Source organism: Vicugna pacos, chromosome 16, assembly GCF_048564905.1.
Source record: "Vicugna pacos chromosome 16, VicPac4, whole genome shotgun sequence".
Taxonomy (NCBI): domain Eukaryota; kingdom Metazoa; phylum Chordata; class Mammalia; order Artiodactyla; family Camelidae; genus Vicugna; species Vicugna pacos.
In genome coordinates this window covers 16,036,074-16,057,979 of record NC_133002.1, presented here as the reverse complement: position 1 = coordinate 16,057,979, position 21,906 = coordinate 16,036,074, and the positions used below count along the sequence as shown (strand labels likewise).

The 21,906-nt window shown below is 55.9% G+C and overlaps 1 protein-coding gene and 1 long non-coding RNA gene across 17 annotated transcripts in view; one reads left to right on the top strand and one right to left on the bottom strand.

Moving 5' to 3' along the window:
* Positions 1-3,701: 3,701 nt before the first annotated feature.
* On the bottom strand, positions 3,702-21,572 carry LOC140686023 (uncharacterized). Of its 4 annotated transcripts, none has more exons than XR_012059448.1 (8): positions 21,465-21,572; positions 14,315-15,531; positions 9,178-9,299; positions 7,551-7,622; positions 6,372-6,500; positions 4,785-5,666; positions 3,997-4,707; positions 3,702-3,899 (listed from the first exon to the last, which is right to left on the bottom strand). It is a non-coding gene; the product is annotated as an uncharacterized lncRNA (long non-coding RNA). The 4 variants fall into 4 exon arrangements; XR_012059446.1 differs by having other exon boundaries at positions 3,997-4,990; positions 5,606-5,666; XR_012059447.1 differs by having other exon boundaries at positions 3,997-5,666; positions 14,315-14,431; positions 14,822-15,531.
* An 82-nt stretch (positions 21,573-21,654) lies between these two features.
* CDRT4 (CMT1A duplicated region transcript 4) overlaps positions 21,655-21,906 on the top strand; it is a 33,041-nt gene continuing 32,789 nt past the window's right edge. For all 13 annotated transcript variants that reach the window (XM_072938426.1, XM_072938434.1, XM_072938428.1 and 10 more), the window contains exon 1: positions 21,655-21,805. In XM_072938426.1, coding sequence (XP_072794527.1) covers positions 21,781-21,805 — 25 coding nt within the window. In that variant the 5' untranslated portion in view covers positions 21,655-21,780. The remainder of the gene's footprint in view (positions 21,806-21,906) is intronic.

The window sequence follows — 21,906 nt, the reverse complement described above, 5'->3', positions numbered from 1 at the left end:
TTCTTCCTTTGGGACCGGAGAGAAGGTCATTAGGTTTACTTGTTTATTTATTTTAAGGGAGGGCCTGGGGGTGGAACCCAGGACCTTGTGCGTGCTAAGCACAGCTCTGCCCTGGGCTGTACCCTCTGCCCTTGTATTTATATTGTCATTTGATTTCTCACCTCTGTGCGTTTCTTCTTGGAGGCAGGACCGTGTCACACCCATGTTTTCATGCCCCCCCCCCAATAAACCCGTGGATACCAGGTCCCTCCTCAATAGCTGAGCATTTGCATGCACAGAAGTTTGGCCTGAGGAACGGCTGGCAGACGTGCCTCTCCTGTGCTGCCCTCCCTGCTGTGCCCCCAGCACACTTCACTGGCCAACCAGGAGCTCTTTTCCGCCGAGCTCAGCCTTAGCCAAGGCTCTAGGCAGTCTTCTGATGACCTGGAATTAGCACTGACAGCATCTCGCTGCTGGCCCTCCTGGGCTGAAGGAGTGCTCGGGCTTCGGTAAGGCACAGCGACATCCTGTCCTGGTCACCGTCTGTGCTCTCCACCAGCCGCCGGGAAGCCCCGCCGTCACCTGCTGTCCAGGCGGAGGGTTCCCATGGGCACTGCTGGCACGCTGGTGGTCCGGCTGAGAGCCAGGGGGGCACTGTAGGAGCGTGGAATGCTGGTGCTGACGTAGCGGAAGGGCTGTTGAGTTGGGATGTGAAGTTGCTGCCATGTCCAGGGCTGCAACCCTGCAGGGTGGGAGCTGGGGCATGGCCACATCTCTGAGCCCCTCATTTCCGGGGCGGAGCCCGATGCTATCCGTCCCCACCTTCGGGCTCTCAGTGCCTGTGGGGTCCCCTGGGATGCCTGCAGCCGCCTTCTCGGCTGTGGTATCTTCAGCCCAGATTGCAGTGCAGTGGAGAGAGAGCAGGGGTGAGACTCAGCTCTGAGCTTGCCTCCTGTCTCTGCCGCCCGCCAGTGGAGCAGCCTGGCTTCCCCTCTTTAAGGAGGGGGTGGCAGCATCCACTCAGTCATTTGGAGCTGACTGGACCGACCTCGGTAACGCGTGGAGCCCATAGGCGGTGTTAGGTGTGACCGGCGCTCGCATACTGCTCGCTGTGCCCACGTGCTGCCCCGTGAGGCGTGACCAGCACAGGTGTCAGCTCATTCATCGCTCATCACGACGCTGTGAGGCTCTGCGAGTGTCTCCCTAAGCGGATGAGTCGAGGACACGGAGGCTCAGAGCACTAGGTTCTACCCAGGGTCACACGGCCAGTGCTCGGGAGAGACGGGTCTGACCCCGAGCCTGTGCTCCGACCTGCTCCGCGGTGCTCCCAGTGGAGGCCAGGCCCCGCCTCACCAGCAGGGCCATCAACACATAGTCAGTGGCCGTCTGCTCCGGGCAGGATGCTGTGTTAGGTGCTGGGCGGGTACAAATACCAAGAAGCCGTTGGGAGGGAATGAACGGGGATGTCAAATCGAGCAGCACACAGTCCGGGGCCCACGGAAAGCTTGCGATGGGTTTGGGGTGATGGGATGGGGGAGAGAAATCCAAAGAGCAGGAGAGATGACTGGCTCTCATTATCCTTCCAGAAGTCTCCGTGAGTAGTCACTGGACAGGCACTCTCACTCACAAAGCCACCTCTTCTGAGTTTGCTGGCTGTGCACTGACTCCCTGGGGCTCGGTCAGCACTTGGTGAACGGCTGCCGCCGAGTTCTGAGCTTGCACACCTGGGGTGAGGTGCTCAGCCTGCTGCTTCCCTGGGCAGCGCACACCTGAGGTCCCGAGTCAGGCAGGCAAGCCGGCTCCTTCTGTTTTATGCTGGGATCCAGGCGGTGGTTCACCTGCTTCAGTTTTCAGGATCATGAACTTCTGCCTTTCCAATGTCCCCAGATATATTTCAGTGTGAATGAGGGAAAAGTTTCACAGACCCAGATATCCATTTTACCTGCTTCGGACCATTTACAAATCTCTTGCTCATGTCTTGCTGGGAGAAGGCAGGCAGTTTCAAGAACTAAGTGTTTGGTAGATGCCAACTCCTGCTTGAAAAGAACCCTTTGTCCTGTTAGTTGTTGCTGGAAAGAGGATCCCAAACTGTTGGTCAGGAGGAGAAGAACGCACTTGGCCTTCTTGCTTTGGAAATGTAAATCGTCTGAAACATCTAACATTATAAATCTTGGGCCTCTGGGTAGAATCCTGGCTGCTTGGATAGACTCTTAGGACTGGACGGCCCTCTGGGCCCTGACATCCAGTCCCCTCTGAGGCTTGAACTGCTCTATATTTCTTATTATTTCCAGTAGAGAAAACCTAAATAAAGAAAACGCATGACTGTTTTAAGGAAGAAATGCCCAATTGTTTTCACACAGAAAGTTTCTTAAAGCACAGTTTAAAATTCAGTCCACTCTCGGGATATTTTTAGTCTCCTGAGAATGTTCCAGATCGCTGACTCAGTAAACCCAGGCTCTTGAGAATGTGTGGTGTTAATCCCCACAATGTAACATTGTCTAAGCTCCTTGCCATTTGAGTCTGGCTGGACGGTCTGGAGTCGGCCCTGGTTTCCTAGGGGCCGTTCTCAGCCTTTCCAAGCATCCAACACCCCCCAACTCAAATGTGATGAAACAGCCCGGAGAGAGGGGCACCCGGGGCGCATGTGAAGGGACAGAAGGTGACTGTGTGTGGGCAGCAGAGCCGCCAGGCTCCTGAGCTTATGCCAGTCACACCCTCGCTCCGCGAGGGAGGAGTGGGAGCCCTGAGGGCCCGGCGGGCTGCCCGTTCCTGTCCCCTCCTTCAGCCCTGGGCTGGGGCACGGGCCAGTCGGCTCCCTCTGGATTCCGTGCAGCTCCTAATCCCAGCACCTTCCCCTGGTGCCACTAGGTGTGGTCACGGTGGTGGCTTTGGTTTGCTTGACACACGTGGCTGCTTTAGGAGGTGATGAGAAGGAAGTGTGGCCCTGTATTTCCAAATCTGAACTGTACTGCATTAATTAAAAGAGCTCAGTGATCTTCTGCGGGCTATGTAAAATTATCTATGTATCTATGTATCTCTGATGTATCTATCATCTGTCTGCCTGTCTGCCTGCCTGTCTCTCTATCCATCCATCCATTCATCCCTCCATCCCTCCATCCATCCATCCACGCAGTAGTCAGTGTGCACAGTGGGAATGCTCCCAGGAGTTTCAGATTGTAGCAGCGCAGATCACTTCCCACTCAGGGGCTGGGTGCCACCAGATGGGGCAACTTCGTCTCCTTTTTATGAACCCCGAGTGTGGCAGGGGTTGTGTGGGCTCTGTCACGGTCACCAGTGCTGGCGAGCCCCCCTCCCCCGAGCCTTGGCCTCTTTGAGCCGCACCAGGGAAGGTCCCTCTGGGATCCCAGGGAGACAGACAGAACTTGCACTTAAGAGGAACACCTTGGGTCTCATGGTTTCTAGCCCGCTGATGGAGAGTGCCAGGGCAAGTAGCAGCCTGACGCAGAGACACTGGCAAAGGTTCTGCACGTGAGACCTGCCCAGTCTGTCTCCCCTAGTCTCTTCCTAACCCCGGCTCCTCTGTCCGTAACAACCCACAGCCCAGGAGAAGCAGAAGAGGAGGCTTCAGTGATCTGTCTTTCCCGGCTCTTCCAATAACCGTTGTTTACATCAGTAGTTCTCAAAGTGGGACCCCAAGACCAGCAGCTCCGGGGTCCCCTGGGAGGTCCTGAGAAACCCCAGTCCTGGCATCCCACCTCAGCCCTGGTGGATCAGCAGCTCCCAGATGGGGCCTGGGGGTCTGTGTTGAGCAAGTGATCCAGCGGTCCTGACGCTCGCCGGAGTCGAGAACCAGGACTCCGGATGACCACAAAAGGGGAAGTGAACAGCGTAGCAGCAGCTCCTGGGCCGTCAGCTGGAGCCTAGGGAAGCCCACCTTGTACACTCAGGGCCATTTCAGTCTGGAGAAAGACAGGGACTGAAATGAGCTTCTGATTAGAACAAGGAGAGGGGGGGATCTGCGGAAACATTTGGGGTGCTTTTCTATTAACGACTTACGACTTGGACGTTCTCTGAAGGCTTCCATGGGGGCAAATTTATGCCTTGAGGTCAGGGACTCTGTGTCTCTTCTGGTGATACACAGAGTGAAGCAGGGCCCTTGTTCTCGGTGGCAGTGAGCACTTCCAACTCTGTAGTGTCATTGTTTACCATAATAACCTCTCACATTTGTCTGGCTCCACGGTTTTCAAAGCTCTTTGATGTTCAGTCTTGTATTTTGTCCTCATGAAACACCTCCGATGTGGATGGGGTACCTGTGAGTAACTCCTGTGACCCTGTTTCCTTAGCTGTGAAACGCAGAAAGTGTCAGTCTAAGGTCACGTGACCCAGGGGTGGAGGTGCCACCCATTATCCTTCTTAAAAGAAAAAGGGCCAGTGACACTGGCTTTCCATTTTTAAAGAAAATACATTAATGTGTGTAAGAGCGCTGGCGTGCAGTTAGGACTCGGTAAAGGTCAATTGTTCCGAACTTGTATTCGTGCAATAGGGGGCATGTCGGAGGGATGAAGTGGCTTTCTGGGGACACCCAGGCCATCACAGAGCTGGGACTGTGGCTGCGGTGGCTGGGCCCTGGGCCCCAAACTCTTTCCCTGAACCACGGGGAGCAGACATATCTGACGCATGAGGGGGGCTTCCCGGGCTTCAGCTTGTCTTCCTGCAGCCCCGGCTCTGCTCTCCGACTTCCTCCCCTGGACGCCGATGCTGGAACCTCTGACAAAGCACGGAGGTATTTACAGGACACGTACTGCATGCACAGCACCGTCCCAGACATGGGGTAATGCACGTACCAGCCGGGCCCCGTGTGCCATCAATTCTGAGTAGCACTTAAGAAAAATTCCAGCATCTCTGAAATCAGGGAGAGTTGTAGGCTGTGGCAGGTTCCTTTCTTTCTTAGAGCTGCATAAAATGATGATGCATCTTTTATCTTTGGCGCTGGCTTACATCTTAGGTGTGTGGAAATACAGCTTTTCCTCTCAAGGAGCTTAGAGTGCTTCTTTAGGGTTAAAAGTTAGAGAGAGAGAGAGAGACATGGCAGGGACAAGAGGTAACCATGTGGGGCGCGGGGGAACACAGTAGGTGCTCAATGAGAGAGCGCAGTATGAGCGAAGGAGGAGGGCTCAGGTCTAACTGGGAGCCCCCCAGGGTTTTCTCTGAGGAGGGAGAGTGTGAACCAGGTCTTGCAGGATGAATGTTTAAGAGGTGGAACACGGTGGCGGGGCGCTTCACCCTCAGGGAAAGCACAGGCCCAGGCTGCGACTTGCGGCGGTGCAGCCGAAGCGAGCCCCTCGCTGGAAGGAGGGTGAGGCTGCAGTGGGAGTGGACGTGACTGGCAGCTGCCCCATGTCACCCAAAGTGCATCCCTGACACCGGGCTGCCCCTCTGTCCTCCGCAGTCAGCAACTGAAGGGTTAATGCGGGCTCAGCCCTGAGCCTCCTGGTCCTTTCTGATGGGGGCTGGGGCAGTGACAGGTGGTGTTCATACCACCCTGGATGGACAGAGAACCCCCACCTCCACCCCAGCCAGACCGGAGAATGGCAGGCAAGAGCAGTGGTCCAGCCACCAGGTCACCAGACATTTAACGTTGTGCACCTCGTGTTTGCACACGCACCCCAAAAGTTGTGCGCTGATTTCTGGATGTAAATAAGTATCATGGAGCTCTTACGTAAAACCTAAAATACACAAAAGTGGGAGTTAAAATTAGAGAAAAACAAACAGAAATTGAAGTTAGAGCATCTTCTGACCGTGGTGATGCACCTCGGGCCCCCGCCTTCCCCATCCCACCCCGGTGAGTCCACCCACTGGCCGGGGCGCCATCTAGACTTTTTGGAGAAGCTGGGGCTGGGCAGTGAATTTACCCTTCACACTAGAAAAAGGCAGGAGGAACTCAGGAGAGAAAATGGCTATAACATAGGCCCAGAAATGCCTGGAATGTTTCTACACATTGCAAGGATGTCCTGTCCTGGACCCAGTTGTCAGTTACCATTGGGTCTACGATTGGGCCATTTTCCTGGCCCCAAGGCAACATCTCAAGGTGCAGGTGCATGACTCACTAAGGTGATGGAGCTCTGGGCACAAAAGGAACAACAGGAAGCCACGGGGAGGGGCCCGGCGCTTTGGAGCCCTGTGGAAGAGCCGCTGGGAGCCAGGAGCCCAGGGTGTGAAGGAGGGGAGGGCGGCTCCTGGCCAGGCTGGAGCAGGCACGTGGGCAACTCAGGGCCTGAGCAGGACAGCCCCCCTGGCCCACGTGCCTGGGGTCTGGGTGGCCTGGCCGTCTCCCCGCTCCTTCAGAGGCTTTCTAAGGGCGCAGGCCCACGTGTACTTCCCCTGGCTGAATTTACTTCGGATCCCCTCCTCCTCTGCCAGCGAGGTCTCACCAGGCTGCACGCACAGCAGTTAACTTGCACGGAGTCTTCTCGTCTCGTTTTGTTTCACACAGGATCAGAAGCGCACATCTCCACCCTTCAAAGGACTGGACGCTAGAAACAACTCAGCTGGGCTCCAGACTCGAATTAAAAAAAATAGCTTAATAGAACAGAAGGAAGTAGCACAACAGGGTGGTCCTAACGCCCGATGCGTCTTTAGCCCCCTTCGTCGTTCATTCCTAAGGACGGAAGCGTTCTAACTCACCTAACCTTTCACCCCGAGGACTTTCCATCGGACAAACGGGATTCTCCCACCAGGACCGGCGAATTGTTGCCGGGAGCCTCCCGCCCCGCCCCCAACCCCCGTCCTCCTGGCCGCGCCCCAGGCTGCGGCCAGCAGGTGGCGCCCCCGGCCCGCTGGGCGGGGAGGCCGGAGGGCCGCGGTGCGGAGGCTGCGCCCGGGGGAGCTGCGCCCTGTCCTGCCGGCATCTGGAACGCGTTAGCCGCGGCCCGCGGAGCCGAGGCTCGTGTCCTCGGAGGGGAGTGAAGGCCTGGGGCGGGGCGCGGCGGGAGGGCGAGCCGCTGCCGCACCCCCGGCACGTCCGCTCCGCTCCGGGGGACGCGCGCGGCCGCAGGAAGGAAGCGGTGCGCCGGGGCCTCCAGGCGGAGGACGGCCGGGCGGCGGCGCAGAGCGCGCGGCTGGCCAGCCCTCCGCTTACGGCACGGCTGACCCTCCCAGGCGGGGCAAAGGGAAGGGTGGGGGCCGGCCACCGTCCTGCTCTGCGTGACGTGCCCTTTCTTCCGAGGGTGACTACGGGCGAGGCTGGAGGGGTCCGCTTCCAGAAAACGTCCGCGTCCTTCAGCCACCCCTCCCCGCCCTTGTTGTCCCCTTTTACTCTTTTCTGGGCCTTGAGGATGCAAACTGGTCCTACTTAGTGCTGGGCGGGCTGCGAGATCCAGGGGCCGGGAGGTCCAGGCGCCGCTCCGGGTGGGGGCGGGGGCCAGAGGGGGGCGGACCTGGAGGCTGGTGGGGGGGCCGGGCCAGCCGTCACCCTCTCGGGGTTGGGAGTGAGGTCAGGTTCTCCCTCCCAGTGCTTCAGCCGGAGCCGCCTTCGTGGCCAAGGTGGACTGGAGCTCCGCCTGGGGCCCCGCCCCTGAGGGTGGCCGCCGCTGCATCGCATCATTCCGTACCTTTCCACATAAACCACATTGTTTGCAGCTGCAGAAGCTGGCTGCCCCGCCTGGACGGCCTCATCGTGTGATCTGGGGGGAGGGTGTGGAGGAAAGTGTTTAGAGCTGTCGCGCGCAGGGCCCCCAGGCCAGGCCCTTCTCTGTCCCACTTCCCCAGGGCTCCCTGAGGAAGGGTTACTAGCAGCAGGTCAGGAGACGGAGGCATACTGCCGCCGGCCCCACAAATGTGATGTCCCCTCAACCCAGTGAATGAAATAAAAACTGCTGTTAATAGGTCGCCAAGGTCAGCTCAAGATTGGGGAGGTAGGCTGTGTGTATATGGAATTAAATGATCTGCAAGCGCTCGAAATGAACTCCAAGTGGAGTAGAGGACAGGAGAAAACGATCTAGTGATCACAGTGGATCCCAAGTTGAAATGAGTCATTGGGATGGGACAGTGATGACTAGGGAGGGACACTGGGAAAAGCGCAACGGAAATGCTTCGTCTGCACCCGGCACCTCCCCTCTGTTGTTACAGGACGCCCAAGTCCTGGTCTCAGAAATTTAGGGGAAATATACCTTACACGATAAAACAAGTCATAAGCTCCTTGAGGGCAGAATTGTGACTTACTTCTTCTGCGTCTCCCAGTCTTAACATTTACCAGTCGTGTACAACCTCAGTCGTGTACAACATCATTTACAAGATGTTTTCACTCACGATGACTTTTCAACAAATTCTTATTGAAAGAACGAATGAATCAATCCCAGAATGAAAAACAATTTTGCATGTTGAAAGAGGCTAAATCATTAAGAATCTACTGTGATGATAGTCAGACATCGTGTGGCCTGGATGGTCAGCGCTCCCATTTGGACTGCATGCAAAACAGATTAGTCAGAACAAATTGTAACCTGCTGGGTTGATGTGCTGGACAATTAAAAAAATCAAAATAGAGGCAGAGAGAGCTCATAAATCTCCTTCTCTGCGGCTGGGGCCCTAGTCCAGGCTGGCTCCCCAAGCAAGATGAGGGCTCAGACCAGCAGAGGCTTCCCTCTGGAGGAGGGGTCGAGGCCAGCAGAGCAGGGATGCTCTGTGACCCCGGGGAGGCCTGAGTCTTTCAGTGTTAATTACCCCCCGACAACGGGTCCTTGAGGAAGGTCTGTCCGTCCACTCTGATAGAGGACTTGGCTGTTTCGAGGTGACAAGACACAGCTGCTCAGGGATTTCCCTGGGGCTTCGCGCTGTCAGGTCGGGGCAGGGGGTGGGGGTGGGATAGGTGGGCCCCAGAAGGGTTTGAAAATCCTGCAGGAGAGAGAGCGCGCCTCTGCTCTCACCTGGGCCCGCGGGCTGTGCCCCACTTCCACACTCCCTCCCCTCCAACTGCAAGTGCAGCTTCCTTGAAAATCCATCCTCAGTGACATACACCACCCTCGGGAGCTACTTGCAATCCTGCAAATGATCTTTCCTGGATGTATATTCACCCAGAAAGCTTAAACTTAAGTACTCCTTTCAAAATGCCAGGGAAGCACTTCCCCTTGGAGTGCTTGCCTTCTGCAGGGTGGAAAAGGAGAGCCTTGAACTTGGGCTCATTTCCTCGCAAGGGGAGCTTCCAAGGTGAGCTTTCAGTGACCACGCATTGACCGTATTTACCGTTTCCATGATTTTCTTCCACGCTGAGTCATGAGCGGCAGGTAGGTGGCCGCACCCCCAGCTGGGCACCGAGAATCAGAACGGAGTCACCATCTTCATAGTAACACCTTCTCCTCTACAGCCTGGATTTTCAAGAAAAGAGAGAACAAAGCGTCTTCCCATCCTTCCTCTCTCTCTTCCTATCGCTCCATCTACCTATGCAGCTGAACCACTTTCTGCTCATTAGTGGCTTAGACCAGAATTTCTCAACTTCGGCATTACTGACATTTGGGCCAGATAATTCTTTCCTGGGGGGACAGCCTTTGTATTGTTTTAGCAGCATCCCTGGTTTCTACACACAGACGCCGGGAGCACCCTGCTCTCTGCCGGCTACAACCACCGCCAGCATTTCCAGCTATTGCCAGCTGTCCCCTGGCGGGTGGGGGGGGGGGGCGTGTAAAACCGACCCCAGTTTAGAACCACTGGTTTAGACAAATTAAAAATGGAAGTTTCTGCTGTCACACTCAGTAGTAACTGTTCTCACACGTTATCACGACAGCTGTGGTGTCCCCAGGATCACCCGATAAAGGGATTTATTGATAAAATAAAAGCACGCTTCTCTTCCAAGGCCAACATTTGTCATTATCTGTCTCCCTCCGCCCCAGCATCTTTGAAACAGTGTGAACTGTTTTGCTACTCAGAATGATGTCTCTGTGTTTTGGTCTCTACCATTAGTGACAAAATAAGTTTATTTTCCTTGGGAAACATGCTTTTGCATTTTTTTCTACAAAAAATTGATTTACTTGGAAGTGATTTAAGAGTTTCTTAACTGCCAGTCTGCTGGAGATTGGGATGAACCACTGTTCCAAGGAAATTCAATTATGAAATGTAAAGTGCCCTAATTCCGATTCATGTGTTAGCGCTTTTCCCGGTTTTCTCTTTTTGGCAATCTGTTGGAAGTTAGTGAGTTCAGATGTGCCGGTCCCACTGCTTACAAACTCTGGTCCAGATTCTCCTCAAGGCCAGGTTTACAGTCAAGGACTGTCGTGTTGTCCCGAGACGCGGTCTGTGTGTCAGTCACGCTGTTCTGTGGATGCTGGGTGCCCTGCTGTCATCCTGACCTTGTTCCCCCGTGAACTACTTCTGGATCCTTGATCCATTTTGTGCTTTGGGGCTATTCCACGAGCCTGTCGTTACAACAACAGAAAGGAAAGCTAAACGTGAGGAATAACCTGCCGATAGTGAGAAAGGGTTGGTGAGAAGAACCACACCTCGGCGGGTGAGCGTTAGCCAGGGTGAGTGAATAACCTGTGCAGCCGTGTCAGTCCCCGCCGTCTGACGATTCAGGTTGTGACAGTGACTAGGAACGCACCCCTGTGGTGTCACCTTTCACGTGTGGGAGATGCGGTGAAGGATGCTTTCAGGACACTTTCCCCCAGAATAGCGCCGCCGGCATTACGGCCTTCAGGCTCCTGCCAGGCGGCCTCCTGGAGGACAGGTGGCGTTCAGCCCCTTGCAGGAAAGGCTGAGCTCGAGTCAACAGTGTTAATTAGACGAGGATGGCAGAGTGAGAAAGCACTTTGTTCTTGTGACTCCGGACGCTCGGGGGTCCTTCCCCTGCGGAACGGCAGGCCCCCCGTGGGCCGGAGTCTGGCTCCGGGAGTCTCCCCGCTGCGCGGACTCCCGAGGGGCTCTGGGCGGAGGAGGGTGAACGAGGCTGCCGCTTCCGCCCGGACGCTGTGTGCCCGGAGGGGCACTTTCAGCAGAGGGTGAAGCCTGGAGCTGAAATGCGGGCGGACAGCTCCACAATGCCGGGCCCTGTGGGTTTGCGCCGCACAAATCCGTTCTTTTGACAAAGACCAATGTGCCGGGGCGTGGGACAGCTCAGCAGTGGCCCCACAGTGGCCCTAGGCGCCACCCAGAGCCAGGGCCTCCGGACCCCCAGCCAGCGGCTCCCAGCCTTCGGCCCAGAACCAGGCTTGGGTCAGGGGGCGCCTGCTCCCTCCGGTGCAGGGCCTCCAGGAACATGCCTGTCCCCGACTCCCTCAGCCCCGGGGGCTGCCTGGTCGCACCTCCACGCCCGTTTCTCCCCGGGCGCGTGGGTTCGTTGGCCGGGGAGGGTGTGGCTGTGGCATCAGCGCTCCTTCAGATGACCCCCAGGGGACCCCCACGGAGCGGGCAGGATTGCAATGGGCTGTTTTCCCTCTTTAGCACAGGCAGGTCTGGGGAAATGGACGCGAAATACTGAGGTAGATTCATTTGAGAACGATTTTTATCTCACCTCCATTTTTGAAAAGCCTCACAGACGGGTGGAGCGCGCTGGCTGGGGGGTGCCTTAGCCGTGGCCCCCGCCCCCCGGGAGAGCTGCGTGCACTCGGCCACTGTTAGCGCTGCTCTTGCCACTGTCACCGGCTGACGTTCCCGCGCGCTTGCAGTTGCCAGACGTGGTGCACGGGCTCCTCCGTTCCTCACCGTCCTACCACCATCCCCGCTTGGTGGCTGAGGAAACTGAGACCTGACAGGCTGGATGTTTGCCCAGAGTCGTAAGCGGCGAGCTGGGGTTCCGGGCACCCCTCCTGGCTGTGAGGACTTTGCTAGGCTGGGGCTGGTGGTCTCCCTGCTGGAAGCCCCCGGCAGGCTGGCCGACCTCCAGTGGCTGCTTTTTGCCCTCACACATGTTCCCTTCGGTCCTCATCTCTGGAAGCCCCTCCCCCAGGCCACACCCTGAGAAACGTGTGAAGTGGAATCTTCCTCCCCGAGGCTTCGAGGCTTCACCCGGGCGGCTCCAGCCCCGAGGGGAGCCAGTGCCTTTGTGGAATTTATGGTTAGTTCTGCTCCGACCCTTCGCGGACACCACAGAGGACAGGAATGGCCACAGCTCCAAGTCATTTCCTTCCCACGCAGTGATGGAGTGTGGCAGCGTCAGCCAGCAGCCAGCGCCTTGTCTGCAGGCGGCGTGACGTCCTGGTATCAGCCCATTCCTAGGCGTCTGCTTTCCCCAAGCCGTTCCCTCCTGCCCCCACCCCTAGTTAGGGAAATGAGGACATCAAGGCTTACAGGGGACCTGGACCGCGACTGCCAGTGGCTGGCAGACCTGGGCCAGAATTCAGCTCCCTGGATCCCCATCGGGAAATCCCACGGAGGGGTGAGTACTGTGAAGCTTCTCCCACCCCAGAATGTTCGGTTCCCGGCACAGGGTGCTATGGGGGCTGGAACATTCCAGAGGAAACACACACAAGATGAGAGACAAAGATCTGCGAGCACCAGACTCACCAGAGTCCGGGTGAGGGTGGCCGCCCAGGTCAAAGGACTCCCGCAGGAAATGCTGGCTCCCAGGCCTGCAGGCTGGGAGGAAGCCCGGCTTTGTGCCCTGTCTGCGCTGCTCAGAGCGCTCCCTGCCTCCAGGCAGAGTCAGCCCAAGGTGACTCAGACTTCCTGAGAAGCCTCTTATCTCAGCCCGCTCGGACATCTGCGCCTTCCTCGCCCAAGTGTCACCCACGCAGGGCCACCCCCTCTCCCAGCCAGATCAATGGCCCTTTGCCGCTCTGCAGGGAGGGTCCCAGGAACATCCCCATGACGAAGGGCTCGGTGACTGTCCCTTGAGGATTTCTGTTTGTTTCTGCTTCCCTGTCCTCCTCTCTCTGCTCAGAGGCTCCTGAGGGTCCAGGAAGAACTGACTCATTCTCCCCATGAACTTCTCGCTTGCAGGAGGAACAGAGCCATCGCTCTATTTTTTCCATTTTTTCCCCCAGACTGCATCAGAACGAGAGGCTGGCTGGGGAGAGTGTACTGGCGGGACAGGAGGACCACGCGCTGTAAACTGGCCTCATGGATGAGTTCTCTGGTTACGGCTCCCCGGGGGAGGCGGTGCAGGGCGGGGGCAAGCCGCACCCACGCTCCCTCAGACCTGAGCACGCGTGTCCCAGACAGAAGACTCCCGCACATCTCGTCAAAGGCCGTCTGTGAAGGGGCTGGCAAGGGGGACGAAAGTCCCTTCTGAGTTTTCTTGTTGATCAGGATGGTGGAGACCCTGGGGCTTCCCTGCACGAAAGGGTTCTGTGCGGTCATCAGACGCTGTAAGAGAAAGGCCTCAGCAGGTGTGTTCCCTGAGGGCTGTGCCTTCTCAGCTGGGCTTGGTCTTCTGCTGTCAAGGTTCCCCGAGGTCCTTTCATTTTAGAGTTGAGGACATTAGAGTCTCAAAAGAGTGAAGTGATTGACCTAAATCCTAACGACATTAGTGATGTTGTTCGGACTCAAAGTTAAGCTTCCCGGCTCTGGCCTGGTCCCTTTTCCAGCAGATCACCCCTCCTGCCGCGGAGCGGCCAGCTTGTCTTTTCTAAACAGCTCTCTTTCCAACGTGTGAGTTGCTGGAAGGCAAATGGTACCACCACTTTGGAGGACAGTGTGGCAGTTTCTTACAGAACTAAACATACTCTTACCATGTGATTCAGGAATTGTGCTTCTTGGAATTTTTCCAAATGAGTTTAAAACGTGTGTCACACACGGTCCTACACACGAATGTTCATAGCAGCTCTATTCAAAACTGCCAAAACCTGGAAGCAGCCAGTGTATCCTTCAGTGGGAGAATAGATAAATAAACCCTGGTCCATCCAGGCAGTGGAATATTATTCAGTGTGAAAAAGAAGCAGCTATCAAGCCATGAAAAGACAAGGAGGAATCGTCAAGGCATATTGCTAAGTGAAGGAAGCCAAGCTGAAAAGGGAACATCCTGTATGACACCGATTATATTGGATATTTGAGTATTATAGAAAAGACAAAACTATGGAGACAGTAAAAAAAAAAAATCAGTGGTTGCCAGGAGTTTGTGGGGGAGAGAGGGATGGGTGAATACATGAGACTCAGGGGACTTCTGGGGCAGTGAAATTATCCTGTGTGGTGCTGCAGGGCTGGCTATGTGATGTCACACTTAGGCAAATCCCACAGAACTGCGCAACACAGAGAGTGAAGCGTAATAATGTTTCAACACTGATGCATCACTTGCAACAAAGATAACCAGATGAGGGCAGGGTGTTAGGGGGAAATTGGGAGAGAGAGTGGATGGGAACACTGTATTTTCTTCTCAATTTTTCTGTAAAACTAAAACCACTGTAAAAAGTAAATTCTATTAATTAAAACAACAACAAAGCCACCAACTTACTTCTTAAAACCTGTTCCTCTTCCAACGTGCCTTGGCTCAATCAGCAGTTCCATCAGCCGTCCAGTTATAGGAGCCAGAAATCCAGAAATTGACCTTGATAACTTCTCACAAAAAATTCTGCAGCCAATCAATCAGCAAGATCTGCCGCTGTGACCTTGTGAATGATCCTGAACTTGACTCATTCTCTTCCCCTCCACCAGCAGCCCAGTTCCTCCGCCTCACGTGGGCGGCTACAGTGGCCTCTTCTAGCTCCACCTGCTTCCGCCCTGACCCGGCCATCTCTTCCCATGTTGTATCTCCCTTGGCTTTAAGACACAAGGCTGAGAATATCACTCCTGCTTAAATCCCTTCTGCCTTCTTATCGCTCCCAGGATGAAGACAAAGCGTCTTCGTGTGGCTTCCCTTCAGGGTCTGTTCCTCCCAGCCTTTCTGGGCTCATTTTCCACTGCACCCTCATGTGTGTTTCAGGCACACTGAGGGTCCTTCCCCCCTACCCCCACTATTAACCTTTGTGCATTTTGTTCCTTTCCTTGGAATGATTGCTTCTCCCTTCTCATCATCGGGTGCCTTCTGCTCCATCCTTTAAATTTCAGTTGAATGATCACTTCTTCGGAGACGCCGTCCCTGATGCCTTTGATTGGGTCAGATCTCCGTATTTATGCTCCACAAAACTTGATGTTGTATGTTTACTTATGGTTGATGGAGGCCAGCCTGTCGGCTGTACAGACTGTAGTAAGGTAAGACAGGCCGTAAGCTCCATGGGGTAGAGCTGGGTCTGTTTGTGCTGGTCACGCTCCCAACACAGTGCTCAAAACACTTTGTTGATGGGTGAATACAGACATAGGTAAAATGTCGCTGCTGATTTGGAAGGTGGTGAATTTCCACTGAAGCCTCCGCCAGTGGCACCGTCTTTGCCCTTGGTTTAAAGCAAACAAAGAGACTGTGTCCTTCGCCAGGGGAGCAGGGACCTGTTTGAGTGATTCAGAATTTCAGAGGGAGCACATGTATTCTCTGAGAATTCTGCTTTTTCTGAAAGCTCACCGACCCAGCTACACGGACTCACTCCATCCGTGATCTCATTAGGGAGGGAGCGTTTTGGATTGAAATGCATTTGGCTGTTGAAGAATCCTGATTGCAAAATAGGGTGACTTCATTCTCCTCTTTTTTTCCCTCAGAAGAAACACAGTCTTCACACTGGGGCGTCTGGGCAGGATTCCCTGAAGGAACAGAAAAACAGTGTTTCAGAGACACCCAATTTTTGCTCCATAAAAGGACCATTGTCAAGAGGGCTTTTTGTGTCCACTTTGGTCACTTTTCTGTGTGTCTGTCATAGAATGTCACACCTCCAGGTTTTGGGTTCTCCAGTTTGGGTGGTTATTTATTATTTATTGCCCTCCCTGGGGTTCAGAGCCCCACCCACCTCTCTCTGTACTGAAGTTCCATCCCAAGAGCTTCGGGAATCCCACAACCCCGCCTCCATGGGCTTTCGGACGCCGCTGAACTCAGGTGGCAGAGCCACTCATTCTCATTTCCACTCATTTATTCATTCAACAAACACCCAGAGATGGGATGACAGGCACTGAATTTGCCGCAGCGATTTCCTTGGCCTCAGTGACTTGCTCTTCCTCCCCCGAGGGTGTGAGCTCTGGGGGGCCTGGGACCCCATCCACTCTGCTCACTGGCGTGTGTACCGTAAGTGCCTCGAATGACGCCTTGCAGTCTGTGAACACTTGTCGGGAGGCTGTGTGAATCCTTCATGTTAGAGTGTGTTCCAGACACCTTCCTATGTTTTGCCTGCCTAGCTTTCAGCATCCGTTTCTCCCTTTTTGGGGGAATTAGAACTGTTGACATAAATAATCCATAAACAATCAATAATAAGAATAGGAAAGAGTTTTATCTGAGCCAGAGTGAGGACTGCCTGGAAGCCCGCTTCCCAGACAGCTCGAAGGAGCTGCTCCGGAGAAGCAGGGGTCTCGGCACAGCTTTGTGTCTTGTTAGAATAAAGGACTTCACAAGCCAGGGATACATTCTTTCAAGGTTTCAAAAAAAAAAAAAAAGGACCGACCAGCATGTCCACAGCGAGGCATGTGGCCTGGGCGCCTGGGAAGGGAGTCTTGTCATCAAAGGAGGACCAGCACTGGCGTCCCAGGAATAGGGGCATGTCGTCTTTAACACAGACATCCTTTACTTCTGGCCCAGGTGCCCTTTTCTTTAATAATCAAAGCAGATGTACAATGCATGTTTGATAGGCCACAAACAGGCTCTTCTAGTCAGCATAAAATTCAGGTTAACTCATGTGTAAGCCAGAGTGACTTCCCTAAATTTCAATATGTGAAAGTTTCTTTTTATCAGAACCCTGGTTTTCCAGGAAGAAAAGCTGTTATTCCACTGACTCTCAGACTCTGGGGTGTGGGAGGAGGCAATCTTACCCTCAAGATTCAGGTCACTAAGACTGGCTCCCAGATCTTCTGGTGGGTTTCTTGGGCAGAGAAGCCCCCACCCACACTCCGACCCCAGAGGACTTGAAACAGGAAGGCTGTTATGTCTGTCGCTGTCGGGGCCACCATGTAGTGGCAACCTGCCTGGGAGTGGAGCCCAGACGGGGAAAACAGTGCTTAGGAGAATCAAGGAAACCAGTTCTGATGACATTGCTGCTTCTGCTTCCGCTGGTGTCTTTCTGTGTCAGCTTCTCCAAGCTGTCATAACAAAGCACCACAAACTGGGTGGCTTAAAAATCCAGTCATTTTGGACCAGGGCCCACCCTAATGACCTAATTTTAACTTGATTACTGCTGTAAAGTCCCAGTTTGCAAATAAAGTCACACACGCAGGTACTAAGGATTGGAACTTCAGCATCTTTCGTGGGGGACACAGCTCAGCCCACGGTGCAGAGCAGCTCTGGCGGCTGAGAGCCTTACATGCTTACTGCTTCAGTTCCCTGACGCAGACCAAGAAGTACCAAGTTTGTCTTCCTATGGAAAAACCACCCTTTTCTGGCATTGGTCCGTCCAAAGAAAGTTTGCAGTTAAGTAGCAATTGATCAGCACTTACTTCCTGAGCAATTCTCTGATGGCATATAATGTGGATCATGAATCATCACTTTTTATCCCTGCATTTCCCAACCACTCTTGCGACTACATGGCCGTAAGACTCAGTTCTGGCCTGGAAAATGTAAGTGGAAGTGGTATGTGCAACTTTCCAGAAAGGTCCCTAAAGAGAGGGACTGTACTTTTATCCTTTCCTTTCCTCCTCTGTGATGCCTGGAATGCAGACATGATGGCTGGAGCTAGAGCAACCATTTTATACCATGTGATGACTTTGGGAATGGAAGCCACATCCAGCAGAACAAGACGGGGTCTGCGCTGTCCCTCGGCGGGGCTCTGCATGAAGGTCCTGCAGGGAACATCTGGAGGGGTGAGGACGTGTCCAGACAGCCAGGGAGCGAGGCTCCCTGGAGCCTCCAGCAGCCACTTCTCACCCGAGGAAGAGGGCTCCACAGGGAGATGGCTTATCTTGGGTTCTAGATGAGCCTGGAACAGCTTGTCGTCAAAATAGCAGGGATCAAAGATCTCTCAGGTCATGTCAGAAGGACTCAGGAACCAGAGTGAAAAAGGTTCTGACTGGCTAGAGAAGTGGTAATTTGAACATTCCTGAGAATAAGAGCTGCAATGAATTGAAACACTTCCAATATATTTAAACCCATGAATTCATTACAGAACCCGAGACCTCAGTCACTCCTGGGGCACGCAAAGCATTCTGAAAACTGGTAAGGGGAAAAAAATCCAGAATTTGTCCTGCTTTTCCCATGAACTGCAGCTCAAGGTCGCCAAAGAGTGGATGAGAAGTGTCCTTTATAGAAATGAAGATGAAAAATGAAGGAGTGAAGTGTTAGACTAGAGCCAATTTGAAGCTGCCCAGGAAATGGCTTTTCTGGTCACCCATCGTCCGCACTTGCTCACATCGCAAAATGTCAGACGACAGGCAGTACGTGCCACTGATGTTTACATCACCGTCTCTGGAAAAGTAAACCTGGACCTGGTTCTGGACCTGGTCGAGGCTCTAGACCTTACAGCCAGTTTATAGGGGACAGAGAGACGAGTGAAAGGACACCGTGGGGATGTGATCAGCACAATCCTTGGGAAACTCAGTTCTTTCTACAAATAAGGAAACAGTGAGAGAGGGAAGAGGAAGCGGACAATCAAAGAGACTTACAGGGGTGGGTGGCCCTGTGGCAGCCCGGGCCTCACCTGGCTCTGCCGCGCCCCCTCCTGGCCTCGTGCTGCGCAGGGCTTCCTTTCAGCCGGGCTCCCCCTGCCTAGTGCCGGGCCTGTCTTTACCTCCTCGTTGCATTCCCGGGAGAGCTGGCTTGGCCCGGGCCCTCTCTCTGTTCCAGGCCAGGCCGCAGGTCAGAGGCCGGGCAGTGGACCGCCTGGCTGGATCATCTGTCCATCTTCGACTTACTCAGGTGGCGGCACAGGGCCGGGGGGCCTCGCAGGGAGGGGTGACACGTGCTGGGCTCTAACCCGGAACGGCAGCGCGAGGACCCCAGGGGGCTGATCGGCTCCCACCGAAAGCGTTGGTTTCCCCCTGATTTTCTTCTTAGTTTTCATAGAAATTCTGAGTGCCAGAGACACACGTCTGAGACCCTTTAGCCAGTGATTTTGGGGAGGGGGGAAGGGAGAGGGGGTGGAGAGGAGAGGTGGGGTGGGGGTGGGGCCAGCCCTCCGCGGGTGTGGAGGGGGTTCTCCCGTTGCGTCGATGCAGGCGCCGCCTGGCTTCCCCTTCTCGGTGCCGTACGTGCTGGAGTTCGCACACCTGATTCTTCTCCTTAGGAGCTGTGTGTCCAAGTAGAAGATTCTGAATTTTGGATGGGTTAGCGCAGGAAAAGTCAAGAAGAGTCCTGGGCACAGGGGGGGGTGACCTGGAGCCGGCTTCCGACCCCCTGGGTGCGGTTCCATCTCATACACTGAGTGAGGGACCCTGGGAACCCTTGGTCGTCTGGCTGGGGCGCCAGGAGGTACAGAGGCTCGCACCGCAAGCCCGCGAGGCTGGTCCCTCTCGCAGTGACAGCAGTGGGCGGATGAGCCCAGAGGCCCATCATGCTGACTCGTGGGGAATTTTCTGCCCACAGAGGAGGGAAAAATGCATCTCCCTAAAGCTGACAGTCAAAGGCCAGGCAGGCCCTGTGGGAGGGAAATAACTCAGGCTGTAGATTTTCTGTGTGAGGCTTGGAGCCCCGCCACGAACAACATAGACACAGATGTGATTAGAGCATTGTGGCCTCCCGAGGCACCACCTGTGTGCTGGCAGGTGGCTGGGCCGAGGTCACTCCCAATGGCTCTTTAACTGGTTGGTCCGGGGGCCTGGCCCCCAGCTGGACCCTGGTCCCCGTCACCTGCAGCACTAGGAGCTCAAAGGGTCGCTCAAGCTGTGCAAGGCTTTCAGTCTGCGTCTTCGCGGGCTCTTGTGGAACTACGTGTAGGTCACCTGCCGCCCCCTGCCTGCCCACGACGGCTGCCCTGGCCCCTGCACACAGCGGGGCCCACCGTCTTCCCTAGATTCCCCCAGAGAGAGGGCACCACCTTCTGAGAGCTCGCTCCCTGCCTGCCCAGGCCAGGCCTGCAGCGCCCGCTGCAGCCAGGCCCCTCGGGCTCTGTCTCCTGTCACTGACCTCCTTGCTGCCCCAGGAAAGGGGAGAGCCAGGCCCCACGGACTCGGGGTTGCAGAGAGGGAAGGATTCCAAGGGAAGGATTCCAGAGGACTGAAGAAGCAGAGTCCCAGAGAGAGGGGAGGGGGAGGAAGGCTTCTGGAGGAGGAGGGGGGCCACCGGCGAGGGTCAGGGCACAGCTTTGGCTCGTGCGCGGGAGGGAACGTGGGTCCATCCAGGGAACCCTCAGCTGTGTGCTTTCCTGCCACTCAGCAAGGATGCAGTGACACAGAGACACAGCCACCTCCCGGTCCTGGGCTCTTTCTAGGATGTACCTGAGAACCCTGGAGATAGGAGGCGGCTGGAGTCGCTGTGAGGAAAACAAAGGGCTTGCTGGGGTGCAGAGAGGCCGGAGCACGCTGGACTCCTGGCTGGGCAGGCCGTGGGCAGGGGCAGAGCACGGGGGGAGGGCAGGCCGTGGGCAGGGGCAGGGCACGGGGAGTGGGCAGGCCGTGGACAGGGGCAGAGCAGGGGGGAGGGCAGGCCGTGGGCAGGGGCAGGGCACAGGGGGAGGGCAGGCCGTGGGCAGGGGCAGGGCACGGGGGGAGGGCAGGCCGTGGGCAGGGGCAGGGCACGGGGAGTGGGCAGGCCGTGGGCAGGGGCAGGGCACGGGGGGAGGGCAGGCCGTGGGCAGGGGCAGGGCAAGGGGAGTGGGTAGGGGCAGGGCACGGGGGGAGGGCAGGCCTTGGGCAGGGGGAGGGCAGGCCGTGGGCAGGGGCAGGGCACGGGGAGTGGGTAGGGGCAGGGCACGGGGGGAGGGCAGGCCTTGGGCAGGGGGAGGGCAGGCCGTGGGCAGGGGCAGGGCATGGGGGGAGGGCAGGCCGTGGGCAGGGGCAGGACATGGGGGAGGGCAGGTCGTGGGCAGGGGCAGAGCGTGGGTGTGGGGAAGAGGGGGTGCTGGGAGAGGAGTTTCAGAGGGACTACCCGGCGGCCTGGTGACTCTGGGGAAGAGAAGTCCAGCCTGGCCCCTGATGGCCCCGTGCTGAGCCTGCACGACACTGCTCTGTGCCTGCTCCTCCTTGAATCTCGGGGTAGGGGTTCCGGAGTATGAGGGGTTCTCCAGTGAGATTTGAAGCTGCACGTTGAAGGCTTCTTACTGAAACATGGACAGGTCACTGGAGTGGAAAGGGTGGGATGGATTCTGGAACAGCTTCTTGGTGACAGCAGTTCTCTGCTGTTCATCCAAAGAGCATCTTGTTTCCAAAGAATGCTGAAAGGAGCCTGTTGGAGAGGTGAATTCTCAGCCCCCACTCCAGATCTACTGAATCAGAAACTTGGGGGGGTGGGGGGGCCCTGGCAAGCCCTGTCTCAGAAGGCCTCCAGGTGACCTGGCACTGAGCCTGTTGGCGGCTGGCCTCCACCTGGCCAGGTCTGGCCCGGAGTGAGGGTTTGTATTTGCTATTCTGGGGACAGAGACCCCAGGTGAGGTCATGCACACACACACCTGGGCTACGGCATGGCTCACAGTGAACGACCACTATGGGGACAGGTTGGATTGTCCCAACACTGGGGTTTGAGGCCAGCGCCCTGGTGCGGGCTGAGCTCCCCTAGGAGGAAGAGAAGAGGGCAGGAGATGGAGGGGCGGGGGGAGCGTGGAACTGCTGATGTCACAATGCCCCCATTTACTCCTGACATCGGGCTCCTGGACCACCTGGGGCAGCAGAGACAGGACAGAGGGGGACGTGGGGTCGACGTGCAGGGGACATCTGCACCAAAAAATAAGCCCTGGGCAGGAGAACCCCCAGGACACTGAAGGAAGAATGGGGAACCACAGGCGCCTCTCAGGTAACAGTCGGGGCCTCCTCGCTCACCCGCTGGAACACCAGGTGTCCCTGTGAGACAGCTGGGGATGAAAGGAGAAAAAAGCGCTGCCCCAGCCACCAGGA